A 14,101-nucleotide genomic window follows, 5' to 3' on the forward strand; every position below is an offset into this window, starting at 1 on the left:
ATATTATCACAGTAAGAGAAATCTGATACAGAAAAATTATCACAGTGAGAGAAATCTGACATAGCTGACTCCATCTTGTGTCTAACTTTACGAGCGGTCTTTCTTCATTCCTGGACACAGGCCAAGTTAACTATAAGAGGAATTTAGTTTATAGTTTAACTTTAAAACAAAGATGATAACAGCCCCTTCCTAAAACTAACACCCTCCTTGCTCAGGGACTGCAACTGCCTTTGTTAAACTAACAAATTAACCACAAGGTTAGAATTATGGTTCAGGAGTCGTGTAGCTGGAGGTCACACGATTTGTAATCTCCTCAACTCCTCCTATAGGAGGAGTTGTAAAACCTAAAACTGGTGTTTGAGGTATCTTTCAGACCTTTCATTTTGACAGACCAGTTGGTGCCACCTGGACCAGTAACCCATACCAATAAACTGGCTCAACTGGTCTTGTGAGCCCCCCTATCCAGCAACTGACTCAGTGCAAGAAGGTAGCTTTGATCCCCTACGATTTTATCCCTAACCCAACCAATTGGCATTCCCCATTCCCTAGCCCTGTCTGCCACCAATCCTTGAGAAACCATAGTCTCTGAATTCTCTGGTGGGGTGGGGGGTGGGGAATGAGGGTGTGGATTTGAGAATTATGTCCTATTTTGCCACTTGGTTGGCCCTGTGATTATTAAACTCTTTCTTTGCTGCAAAACCTGTTGTTCTCAGTGCATTGGTTTTTCTGGGCAGCAAGCAAAATGAACTTGTCAAGTGATTACCATTGTATCTCTAAAAAAACTGTGAGTTCCTCAGGGGCAGGGAATGATTGATTTTTGTGTCTCCAATGCCTTGCAAAGTGCCTGGCACAAAGTAAAGGCTAGAATGAATGAATGAATGAATATATGGATGAACAGAAAATACATTAATATAATTCCCTGGGTTATAGATAGCACAAATATATAGGATCTGATAACCTGGCCATCTGAAAATCATTTAGAATTGTGGATCGAGTCACCTAGAAAAAGCAATAATATTTGCAATTGTCATTGGCATATGTCAAGTTGATTTCATCTCTGTTATGTCATTTGACCCTTACCACTGCCTTAGTCAGAAATCAGGGCAATGATTGATCATCCTACTGCCCATTTGATAGATGGAAAGCCAGAGACTTGAGAAGTTTTGGTGGCATAGGACGCTGTCCTTTCCCACCCACAGCGCAGCAGCCTCTGCTCATATACCTCCAGGGACAGGAAAATCACTAACTACTGAGATGGCCCACTCAATTTTTGCTGATGCCTGTTTCCCAAAGTAGGCTGAGGATCAAGTTCCATTCTCCAAGTGAGGCCTTTGGAGACCCAGGGGGATTGAGACCTATTACCCTCTCAACCCAACACTTAGGCTCCAGGAATGCAACCTCTTCCCTGAACAAATGGGGAAACTGAGGTCCTATGGGTGGAGATTCAACACTTCTGTGAATATGGCCTGAGCTAGCTTCTGCACTATGCCATTATCTCATGATGAACTTGGAGGCAGCTCTGACTCCCGAGTCTTCTGCCTTAGCTTGAGGATGGGGTACATCCCCAGCACTCACCACAGGGCTTGGCACACACTAAGTGCTCAGAAGAGAGTGCCCGAAAGAATGACTGATACAAAAGGGAACCAAGGGTTGACGCAGGGCTGAGGCTGGGGTTGGGGTGTAGCACCAGGCGAGGGTTAAGGCTGGAGGTTGAGGTTTGGATGTAGATCTAGATATTAATAATATTTGGAGTCAGGATGTGGGAGAAGAGCTGAGGTGGGATTGCAGGCAGGACAGAAGAGGAGGTTGGGGCTGGTGATGGAATAAGGTCTGAGGTCAGTACTGGGGAGTGTGGAAAGTCAGGGATAAGGCTGGTGTTGATATTAGGAAGGGCATCTTGGTGGGATGATGATTGGGGGTGGAGTTGGGCTGCCTGTGAATGTTTGAAGATGAAAGTTGCTGTCAGGGGGAGGCTTGATATGTGATTTGGGGTTGGGATGAGGGTGGTGATGGAATGAAGTTTGGGGTGGGGATAGAGTGAGGATTGTTTTGGGTTAGAGGAGGGGGAGGTCCGAGCATGGCTCTAAATACTGGTTGGGGTCAGGATGAGGAAATCGAGCTGAGATGGGGTTTCACGGGGTGGTAGGGTTGATGCCGTGGGCATGAGGACGGTAAGGGCTAGAGCTTGCTGCTGATGTTCAGGTGGGCACTCGGATGAGGGCTGAGGCTGGGGTGAAGGGGCTGAGACTGGAGTGGGGTTCAAGGTAGGGTGAGGGCCAGGGACGGTACCTGAGCCACCACATGTAGCTGTGCTCGTAGGGGAAGAAGCTGTGCGGGTCGTCGCAGCAGTACTTGTGGTCGCGGAAGCCGCAGCAGAAGACAGCGGCCGCCTCGCCCCCCGGCCGCGGGCAGCTGAAGCCGCGCACCACCTCCTGCTCTGCGCTCACGTAGCTCGTGCAGGCGCCGCTCATCGCGTCCCGCGCCCGGCCCGCCGCCACCTCGGGCTACCTGACGTCCGGCTAGAGCCCGGCGGGGAAGCCAGGGACCGAGCGAGACGGAACGGAGCCTGAGAACGGCAGAGACGGAGAGACAGAGGGGCCGAGAGAAGCCGAGACAGAGAGACAGAGACAGCAGCGCGGGGCCCCGAGGACCGAGCGGCGGCCAGGTGCGCGGCCCACGCGGAGGGGAGGCGCGGGCGGGGCGGGCGGCAGGGGCCGGCGGGGCTGCTGGAACGCGGCGGGAGCCGGAGCGGACGCGGGGAGCTGGGCCGGGAGCCGCGTGCTCGCCCGGCTCTGCCTGCGCTTCCTGCCCCCTCCCCACTGCGCTTCCCCTGCCTGCACGAGGGCGCTGGGTGCTCAACGACAGCACGACGCGGCCAGAGTGGCGGGGCGGGAATTCGAGGCCTGGGCGCGGGCGCCTCACCTGCACCGAGCCGGCGCCGGGAGTCTCGGGGCAATCGGGGCTGGGGCAGACAGACAAGGCACCAGCCGGCGACCACACGGCGGGGTCAGTAAGGAGAGTGAACACAACCTCACCCAACCTCCGCAACAACTCAGGGGCCCGGGGATGTTCGCAGCCGTGTTAAAGGTGAGAGCTGAGGGCCAGAGAGAAGCCATTTCCCGGAGTCCCTAAGCCCATGAGATTTTAACCGGGGGCGGCCTAGTAGGAAGTCCTTGCTCTCTCTGCGGCTTTCATGGTGCCTCTTTTCTAGCGGGCTTTTAGATGTCCTCATCATCTGGAGTCCCTGCTAGTCTCGCTGAGAGCTAGCTCGTGCACGGACAATGTCCACACTCTTCTGTTCATACTGCCTGCCACTGGCCTGGGACAAGGAGCCAAATATGGGTGTGGATGGGCCCAGACGGTAACCTCCTTCCCCACACTGACCAGCAAAACCAGCATACCTGTCCATTTTGAAAAATTACTTCCAGAAAACAAGGGCAGTGTTCTCACTAGCATCAGAGAACCACAGTCTGAAGGGGCTCTCAGCGCCTTGGCTTCCCCCATGTACCCTGTTGCCTTACGCCATCTGGAAGGGCTTCATACAGCACCTTCAGTGCCTTAGGTCTACGTTTTTCACAAGAGTGGGTAGGGTAGGAAATAGTTACTGTGATGCCTTGGGTACCCCCGATTCCTTCACCCTTGCTTTGGACGTGTGGGGAACGGGCCGTAGGTATCAGGGGATCTAGGCTCCAGCCCAGCTCTACCCCTTCCCTGCTGTTTCTCTCTGAGCTTTGGGTTCCTTGTCCTCACCCAGGCCAGCTCCTCAGATGCTGATTGTGCCGCTGCCCTGACCTGGGCCCCAGGGCCCCTGAGAGGGATCAGATCTGGGCCTGCCTTTGAGAAACAGACAGTCTGATGGAGGAGTCAGACTGACTGACGATCACAGCACAGGGCAGTAAAAAGGGAAATGCAAGGACCTGGACACAGAGGGGCACCATCTGAGGAAGCAGGGGAGGGCTTTGAGGGAGGTGGTGTCCTCAAGAGTCACTGTAAGGTCAAATATGAAAGCTGGAGGGAACTGTTATTATCCTCCAGAACACTCCTCCCCTGAGCTGTGGGTCTGTGCAGACTGGGAGCTGGAGAGCCTACACTAATGAGGGTGCACTTCAGCCTCTTTATTTATCAGATGGAGAGTACAGGGGAGGAATCCTCTGGGAGGGAGAGGCTTCCTGGAGGCCTGGAGATCAGCTGGTAGGAAGAAAGCGCTCTGCCCTGGCTTTTGGCAAAACTAGAAAGCCTCCAACAATTTCCAAAACCCTCTCCCAGCCAAGAATTAATTTGTTCCTCCCAACAGCCCTCTGGGGTGAGCCAAGCGGGGGTGAATGTGCCTGAAATAACAAGTCCAATACCACACAGTGATCAATGGCCCAGGCAGGACTGATACCCATGTCTGTCTCCAAGTCCCCCTTGGCAGTCTGATGAAGCCTATGAACCCCTATTCAGAATAGTGGGGTTTTTTTTGTTTTTTTGTGTGTGTGTTTTGTTTTGAGATGGAGTCTCACTTTGTCATCCAGGCTGGAATCTCGGCTCACTGCAACCTCCATCTCCAGGGTTCAAGTGATTCTCCTGCCTCAGCCTCCCAAGCAGCTGGGATTACAGGCATGCGTCACCACGCCTGGCTGATTTTTGTATTTTTAGTAGAGACAGGGTTTCACCATGTTGCCCAGGCTGGTCTCGAACTCCTGACCTCAAGTGATCCACCCACCTCAGCCTCCCAAAGTGCTGGGATTACAGGTGTGAGCCACTGCACCAGGCCCCAAATAATGTTTTTAACTTAAAAAAAAAAAATTATTTAGGGTTACAAAGGATACCAATTATATTGAATCATGATTTAGTCCTACTTTTTAAAAAGTGTCAATAAGATCTAGAGATGAGTCTATTAATTACTATAATTTTGAAGTGGCGAATGAAAATAACTAGTATTTCAATATGTCTCTACTGTAATACAATATGAAAATATCTGTGATTTCTATTGGTGACAAAGTCACAAGTACTACTAATACTATGATGTGCCAGGCAATACCCATCCTGTATGTCATGTAGTCTTTGAAAACTTCCTTTGAGGTAGGTGTTAGTCTTCCCATTTTGCAGACAAGGTAACTGAGAGAGAGGTTAAATAATTTACCCAAAGCCACGTAGCCAGTAACTGATCAGAGTCCTGTACCGCCTCTTCCTCCCTTCCCAAATGAGGCCTGGAGCCAGAGTCCCCAACTCCAGAAGGGAAAAAAGTCATAGGAGGGAAGCATGGGCAGGGAGAAATATTTATGGAGAACACACTGTGAATGGGAAATTGTGCTCTGTGCTTTTCATTATCTCTTAATCTTTACACCAACTATGTGTAGTATTACTCTCTTCATTAAGAAAAATTAAAAATAGGCCAGGTGCAGTAGTTCATGCCTGTAATCCCAGAACTTTGGGAGTCTGAGTCAGAAGGATTGCTTGAGCCCAGGAGTTTAAAATCAGCCTGGGCATGGTGGCATGCACCTGTAGTCCTAGCTACTTGGGAGGCTGAGGCAGGAGGATCACCTGAGCCCAGGAGTTTGAGGCAGCAGTGAGCTGTGATGGTGCCATTGCACTCCAGCTTGGGTGACAGAGTGAGATGACACCCTGTCTCTAAAAAAAAAAAAAAAGAAATAAAAACAAAAAATAACAAAATGCATATTCATTATAAAACAACAAATTAGAAAATACAGATAAGCCAAAAGGAAAAATAAAAATCACCCATAATTTCACCACACAGAAATATCTATCATACACCCCCAAACCCTGCCCCCATGCACACAATTATGCACCCACTTTATGGGTAGGAAAACTGAGACCCAGAGAGGTTAAGTAACTTGCTCAGGGATCTACAAGTCAGAAGTTCCAGTCACCTTCTGTGTGAACTTAGGCTGGGAACGGTCACTTTCCCTTTCTGCATATGGGGCACTAGCTAAGATTACTCCAGATGGAGGATCCTAAAGTCTGGTACTGGGCCAGCCTTAACAGGACCCCTTCTGCAGGGTACACAAAACAGTGCCCTCAAGATCTTGGCAACTTTTGCTCCAGGATCCGAGTTCCCTCAGGGAGGGTTGGGAAAGAAATATCCCCTCGCTATGGTCTGCTGCACAGCCCAGTGACCACAATCCCGGGGACAACCCCTGGCTGGAAGAGCCAGTTCTGCTCGTGTCACATGGCAACCAATGGCCCAGACAGAACTAGTACCCTGGCTGTGTGTGTGGTCCCTGGCCTCTGGCCCTGGCAGAGTGAAAGCAGCCCCTCCTCTTCCCCTCCTGCCCTGGTTGCACTGGCCTGAGAGTGTGTACATGGCCACCGAACTTCCCCCCGGCCAGGATCGGGTACCAGTTTGCAGTACCAGCTTCTGCAGCTGGAGAAGCAAAGAAAGGATGTGACATGCATCAAATCCCTCTGAGTGCCTGGTCAGGAAGGATGTTTTCTCTTTTCTTCCAGAATGAGGCTTTTGTATCTTGATCAGAGAGAAGCGACCTACACGGTTGGACAGCAAATCCAGGGACAAACCAGTGGCCCACATACCAGCCAGGCTCTTCCTCACTTTTTGTGGCCACACTTTCTGTTTAGGTCTTCGTTGGTTTGCTGTTTGTTTTACTAGGCGATCTTTCAGACACACAAAGCGACATGAAGAATAATACAGGGACCACCCACATAGTTTACAAAATAAAAAAATTGGCTGACTCTGGGTTCACTGCTTGGGAGTTAGCCCTGCTCTGAGAGGAACAGCTTAAAAAATAAAAAAGTAAATAAAATAAAATGTAAAAAAAAAAAATTGATTGATCCGGTTTGAAGTCCCTTACATACTCCTCCCTCCTCCCCAAGAGGTACTGCACTCCTGAATTTGGTATTTATTATTCCCATATTCTTATTTATGCTCACATATGCATGGATCTTTGAGCAATGTGTGGAATTGCTTTGCATGTAATTAAATTTTAAATAAATGGCATCATGCTGCATGTATTCTCCTGGAACCTGCTTTTTCACTCAGCCTTCTGTTTGTGAGCTTTGTCTATACTGATGTGTATACTCTATTTAGCTTATTCATTGTGCTATATCGTTCAGTTATTGAATATGTGGTGATTTATTATCCATTCTCTTGGACATTTAGGTTTCTTCCAATTTTTTATTGCTATTTCAAACAATTATACTTTTTTGAGTTTTTTTTTTTTTTTTCTTTTAGAATCAACTTACTGGCTTGGTGTGGTGACTCATGCCTGTAATCCCAGCACATTGGGAGGCCGAGGCAGGTGGATCACCTGAGGTCAGGAGTTTGAGACCAGCCTGGCCAACATGGTGAAACCCCGTCTCCACTAAAAATACAAAAATTAGTTGGCCATGGTGGCGGGTGCCTGCAATCCCAGCTACCTGGGGAGGCTGAGGCAAGAGAATTGCTTGAACCCCAGAGGCGGAGGTTGCAGTGAGCCGAGATTGCACCACTGTACTCCAGCCTGGGCACAGAGTGAGATTCTGTCTCAAAAAAATAAGTAAATATAATAAAATCAACTTACCAGCCTGGGCAACAAAGTGCGATCCCATCCCTAAAAACAAAGAAAAGAATTAGCGGGGCATAGTGGTATGTGCCTGTAGTCCCAGCTACTCGGGAGGCTGATGTGTGAGGATTGCTTGAGACTGGGAGGTCAAGACTGAAGTGAGCTGTGATTGCGCCACTGCACTCCAGCCTAGGTGACAGAGCGAGACTCTACCTTGAAAACAAAAATCAACTTTATTGAGGTCTATTTTACAAACCATAGAATATGCTTAAGTGTACAGCTTGGTGAGTTTTGACAAACATGTATATCCATGAAACCAACACCACAGTCAAAATACAGCAGTTTTCCATCACGTGTCTCCGCCCACTGTGCCCATTTGCAACCAGCTCTCTTCTCCCTGAGCCTTCCTTGCCTTAGGTACCACTGCTCTGCTCTCTGTCCATATAGATTAGTTCTGCCTTTTCTTGAATTGCATACTAATGAAATCAAATTGCATGTCCTTCTTTGGGTCTTACTTCTTTTTGCTCATCACAACATCCTTGAGATACACAGAAACTGTTTTATGTACAAGTAGTTCCTTCTTCTTTATTGCTAAGTAATACTGTATTATATAGAAATACTACAGTTTGTGCATTCAACTGTTAATGGGCATTTGGGTTGTTTCTAGTTTGGGGCTATTATGGATAAAGTTGCTATAAACATTTTTGCAAATATGCTTTGTTTTGGGGCATGTGTTTACATTTCTCTTAGCTGGATACCTAGGAGTGGAATTTCTGAATTATAGGGTAGATATATGTTTAACTTTATAAGAAATTGCCAAGCCTGGGCAACACAACGTGACCCCATCTCTACCCAAAAAATAAAAAAAAAAAATTAGCTAGGCATGGTAGCGCAGGCCTATAGTCCTAGCTATTCAGGAGGCAGAGGCAAGAGAATCACTTGAGCCTGGGAGTTCAAGGCTGCAGTGAGCTGATTGTGCCACACTGCACTCCAGCCTGGGCAACGGCCCTATTGAGAAAGAAAGAACAAAAGAGAGAAAGAGAGAAAGAAAGAGGAGGGGAGGGAGGGGAAAGAGAGAGAAATTGCAGAAATGTTTTCACTAGCACTTGATATTGTCAATATTTTCTACTTTAGCATTCTTACAGGTGTAAAGTGGTTTCTCATCGTGGCTTTAATTTGTGTTTCCTTAACGGCTAAGATAAAAGACTTTTTTTTTTTAAGAAAGGGTCTCAACTGTTTCACTCTTTTACCCAGGCTAGAGGGCAGTGGTATAATCTCGGCTACTGCAGTCTCCGCCTCCCAGGTTCAAGTGATCCTCCCACCTCAGCCTCCCGAGTAGTTTAGCTGGGACTACAGGCACACACAGCCACATCCGGCTGATATTTGTATTTTTTGGTAGAGAGGTTTCACCATGTTGGGCAGGCTGGTCTTGAACAACTGACCTCAATTGATCCGCCTGCCTCAGCCTCCCAGAGGGCTGGGATTACAGGCATGAGCCACTGTGCAGGGCCAACTAATGATAAAGATCTTTTCATGCACTCATTAGCTATTCAGATACAGTCACAGTTCAGAAATATTGCAGGTTCAGTTCCAGACCACCACAATAAAGTGAATATCACAATAAAGCAAGTCACAGAAAATTTTTGGTTTTGCAGTGTAAATGAAAGTTACTTTGCCAAGATCCATCAGTGGAATCATTATCTATGGCAGCTATAGCCTTAGGAAATGTATTTATTCAATAATATGACTTAAAAGTCAAAATTACTCCTTGACCTATGGGCTGCAGAATGGATGTTATGTTAGCAGACATTGAAACAACATTAACCTCCTTCTTTGTACGTCTCCATCAGAGCCATTGGTTGACTAGGTACATTGTCATTGAGCAGTAATATTTTGAAGGGAATCTTTTTTCTGTGCACTAGGTCTAAATAGTGGGCTTAGAATTCAGTAAACCATGCTATAAACAGATGTGCTGTCACCCAGGCTTTGTTGTTCCATTTATACAGCACAGGCAGAGTAGATTGAGCATAATTCTTTTTTTTTTTTTTTTGAGATGGAGTCTTGCTCTGTCGCCCAGGCTGGAGTGCAGTGGCACAGTCTCGGCTCACTACAACCTCAGCCTCCTGGGTTCAAGTGATTCTCCCGCCTCAGCCTCCCAAGTAGCTGGGACTACAGGCACACGCCACAATGCCTGGCTAATTTTTGTATTTTTAGTAGAGATGTGGCTTCACTATGTTGGCCAGGCTGGTCTCAAACTCCTGACCTCAGGTGATCCACCTGCCTTGGCCTTCCAAAGTGCTAGAATTACAGGCGTGAGCCACCATGCCTGGCCAGATTGAGCATAAATTCTTAAGAGCCCTAGGATTTTCTGAGTGGTAAAGAGGCATTGGCTTCAGGCTGGGCATGGTGGCTCATGCTTGTTATCCCAGAACTTTGGGAGCCAAGCCAGGTGGATTGATTGAGCTCAGGAGTTTGAGAGCAGCCTGGCCAACATGGCAAAACCCTGTCTCTACAAAAAATGCAAAAATTAGCTGGGCATGGTGGTGTGCACCTGTAGTCCCAGCTACTTGGGAGGCTGAGGGGAGGATTGCTTGAATCCAGGAGGCAAAGATTGCAGTGAGCTGAGATTGCACCACTGTACTCCAGCCTGGGTGACAGAGCGAGATCCTTTCTCAAAAAAAAAAAAAAAAAAAAAAGAATGAAAAAAAAGCTGGCAGTCACAGCTACATTAACCCCTAATGAAAGAGAGTCAGCCTGTCCTTTGGATTTGAAGCCAGGCATTGACTTCTCCTCTCTAGCTATGAAAGTCCTAGATGGCATCTTCTGATAAAAGGCTGTTTTGTCTACATTGAAAATCTGTTGTTTGGTGTAGCCGCCTTCATCAATTACCTCAGCTAGAACTTCTGGGTAACTTGCTACAGCTTCTCCATCAGATTTTGCTGCATCACCTCACACTTTTATGTTATGAGAACAACTTATTTTCTTGCTTTTTTTTTTTTTTAAGACGGAGTCTTGCTCTGTCTACCAGGCTGGAATGCAGAGATGTGATCTCAGCTCACTGCAACCTCTGCCTCCCAGGTTCAAGCGATTCTTGTGCCTCAGTCTCCCAAGTAGCTAGGACTACGGGCCTGCACCACAACCCCTGGCTAATTTCTGTATTTTTAGTAGAGATGGTGTTTCACCATGTTGGTCAGGCTGGTCTCAAACTCCTGACCTTGTGATCCACCCACCTTGGCCTCCCAAAGTACAGGGATTACAGGCGTGAGCCACCACACCCAGCCCGCTTTTTTGTTTTATTTTATTATTATTATTATTATTAATTTTTGAGACAGGGTCTTGGTCTGTTGCCCAGACTGGAGTGCAGTGGCATGATCTTAGCTCACTACAATCTCAACCTCCCAGGCTCAAGTGATCCTCCCATCTCAGCCTCCCAAGTTGTTGGGACTACAGGTGTGCACCACCATGCGTGGGCAATTTTGAATAATTATAATAATAATTATTTTTTGAGACAGAGTCTCACTTTGTCATCCAGGCTGGAGTGCAGTGGTGCAATCTCGGCTCACTGCAACCTCTGCCTCCCAGGTTCAAGTGATTCTCCTGCCTCAGCTTCTCGAGTAGCTGGGATTAAAGGTTCTTACCACCATGCCTGGCTAATTTTTGTATTTTTAGTCTTGTTCTGTCTCCCAGGCTGGAGTGCAGTGGTGTGATCTTGGCTCACTGCAACCCCTGCCTCCAAAGTTCAAGTGATTGTTGTGCCTCAGCCTCCCAAGTAGCTGGGACTACAGGTGTACACCACCATGCCTGGTTAATTTTTTTGTATTTTTAGTGGAGACAAGGTTTTGCCATGTTGGCCAGGCTGGTCTCAAACTCCTGACCTCAGGTAATCTGCCCACTTCAGCCTCCCAACATGCTGGGATTAAAAGCATGAGCCACCACACCTGGCTTTGAGTTGGTTTTTGAATATGGTCTCAGACCAATTCATTCTTCTGTATGTGAATATCCAGTTTTTCCAACACCCTTTATTGAAGAGGCTTTCCTTTTCCTATTGTGTGGTCTTGTCTCCTTTGTTAAAAATCAATGGGATGAAAATGTTTGCATTCATTTCTTGCTTTCTATTTGGTTCTGTTGGTCAATATGTCTATTTTTATGCCACTACCATGCAGTTTTAATTATTATAGCTTTGTAATATAGCAAGAAATCAGGTAGTGCAATGCCACCAGCTTTATTCTTTTTGTTCAAGATTGCCTTGGCTGGTCAGAGTTTTTCTGTGGTTCCAAATAAGTTTTAGGACTTTTTTCTATATCTGTGAAAAATGACATTTGAATTTTAATAGGGATTACATTGAATCTATAGGTTTATCTTCTTATTGAGTTATAACTATTCTTAAATATTCTAGATGCAAGTCTCATTATCAAATATATTATTGTAAATCATTTTATCCAGTCTGTGGGCTTGCCTTTTTCTTTTCTTTTCTTTTTTTTTTTTTTTTTGAGACGGAGTCTCGCTCTGTCACCCAGGCTGGAGTGCAGTGGCACAATCTCGGCTCACTGCAAGCTCCGCCTCCCGGGTTCACGCCATTCTCCTGCCTCAGCCTCCAGAATAGCTGGGACTACAGGCGCCCGCCACCACGCCCGGCTAATTTTTTTTGTATTTTTTTAATAGAGACGGGGTTTCACCGTGTTAGCCAGGATGGTCTCGATCTCCTGACCTCGTGATCCACCTGCCTCGGCCTCCCAAAGTGCTGGGATTACAGGCGTGAACCACTGTGCCCAGCCTTATTTTCTTTTTTTTTAAAAGTGTCTTGTTAAAAGAAAAATTTTTAATTGTGCTAAAGTCTTCTTTATCACCTTTTTCTATTAAAGTCAGAGCTTTTGTGTCTGTTTAAAAAGAAATCTTTGCCTACCCTAAGATTACAAAGATTTCCTTCTGTGTTTTCTTCTGGAATATTTATAGCTTTAGCTTTTGCATGTATGTCTTTGGTCCATTTTGAGTTAATTTTTGTGTACGGCGTAAAACAAAGGTCAAAGTTCACTTTTTACACATGGATATCCAGTTGTTGCAGAACCATTCTCTGAAAAGACTAGCCTTTCCTCATTGAAATAACTTGACAACTTTGTCAAAAATCAACAGTACATGTTGAATTCTGGATTTTTGATTCCATTTCATTAATCTTTTTTTTTTTTTTTTTTTTTTGAGACGGAGTCTCGCTCTGTTGCCCAGGCTGGAGTGCAGTGGCACGATCTTGGCTCACTGCAAGCTCCGCCTCCTGGGTTCACGCCATTCTCCTGCCTCAGCCTCTCCCGAGTAGCTGGGACTACAGGTGCCTGCTACCACGCTTGGCTATTTTTTTCTATTTTTTAGTAGAGATGGGGTTTCACCGTGTTAGCCAGAATGGTCTCAATCTCCTGACCTTATGATCCACCCGCCTCGGCCTCCCAAAGTGCTGGGATTACAGGCATTTCATTAATCTTTGTCTGTCCTTCTATCCATAAGCCAATACCACTCTGTCTTAATTACTGTGGCTTTACAAGTAAATCTTGAGGCTGGGCATGATGGCTAATGCCTGTAATCCCATAACTTTGGGAGGCTGAGGCAGGTGGATCACCTGAGGTCAGGAGTTCGAGACCGGCCTGGCCAACATGGTGAAACCTCATCTGTACTGAAAAATAGAAAAATAGCCGGGCTTGGCTGTGCCCACCTGTAATCCCAGCTACTGGGGAGATTGAGGCAGGAGAATTGCTTGAACCCAGGAGTCAGAGGCTGCAGCCAGCTGAGATTGGGCCACTGTACTCCAGCCTAAGTGACAGAGAGAGACTCCATCTAAAAAAAAAAACAAAAACAAAAAAAAAAACTTTAAATCAGATAGTATAAGTCCTCTAACTTTGCCCTTATTTTTCAAAGTTGTTTTTGTGGTTCTAGGGCCTTTGCATTTCCATATAAATTTTAGAATTAGTTTGTCAACTACAAAAATAATTGCTGGGATTTTGCTTGGGATTTCATTGAATCAATAGATAAATTTGGAGAGTGTTAACATCTTAGTATTGAGTTTCCCAATCCATGAACATGGTATATCTCTTTTTTTTTCTTTCTTTTTTTTTTTTTTTTGACAGAGTCTCACTCTGTCACCCTGGCTAGAGTGCACTGGCATGATTTTGGCTCACTGCAACCTCTGCCTCCTGGGCTTGAACTAGTCTCCTGCCTCAGCCTCCCAAGTAACTGGGATTACAGGTGGATGCCACCATACATGACTAATTTTTTTGTATTTTTGGTAGAGATGGGGTTTTGCCATGTTGGCCCAGTTGGTCTCGAACTCCTGACCTCAGGTGATCTACCCACCTTGGCCTCCCAAAGAGCTGGGATTACAGACATGAGCCACCGCACCTGGCCTGTCTCTTCATTTATTTAGTTCTTTAATTTACCTCAGCAATATTTTATATTTGGTGTATAGGACTTACAGTATTTTGTAAAATTTGTCCCTTTTTCTTATTTTTGGTACTTTTCTAAATGGCGTTTCTTTTTTATTTTTATTTATTTATTTTTTTTGAGATAGAGTCTCTCTCTGTTGCCCAAGCTGGAGTGCAGTGGCACGATCTCAACCC

The 14,101-nt window shown here is 46.3% G+C and overlaps 1 protein-coding gene across 2 annotated transcripts in view; it reads right to left on the reverse strand.

Annotated features, from left to right (window-relative positions):
• Positions 1 to 2,794, reverse strand: part of SHISAL2A (shisa like 2A) — a 36,043-nt gene extending 33,249 nt beyond the window's left edge. For both annotated transcript variants that reach the window (XR_008502574.1, XM_054487701.1), the window contains exon 1: positions 2,290 to 2,794. Coding sequence is in view for 1 of the 2 variants with exons in the window: in XM_054487701.1 (XP_054343676.1) it covers positions 2,290 to 2,471 (182 nt within the window). In the remaining variant the exon portion in view is untranslated. The remainder of the gene's footprint in view (positions 1 to 2,289) is intronic.
• Between the last annotated feature and the right edge of the window lie 11,307 nt (positions 2,795 to 14,101).

The sequence above is a fragment of the Pongo pygmaeus genome, chromosome 1 (genome assembly GCF_028885625.2).
Source record: "Pongo pygmaeus isolate AG05252 chromosome 1, NHGRI_mPonPyg2-v2.0_pri, whole genome shotgun sequence".
In the NCBI taxonomy this organism is placed as follows: Eukaryota; Metazoa; Chordata; class Mammalia; order Primates; family Hominidae; genus Pongo; species Pongo pygmaeus.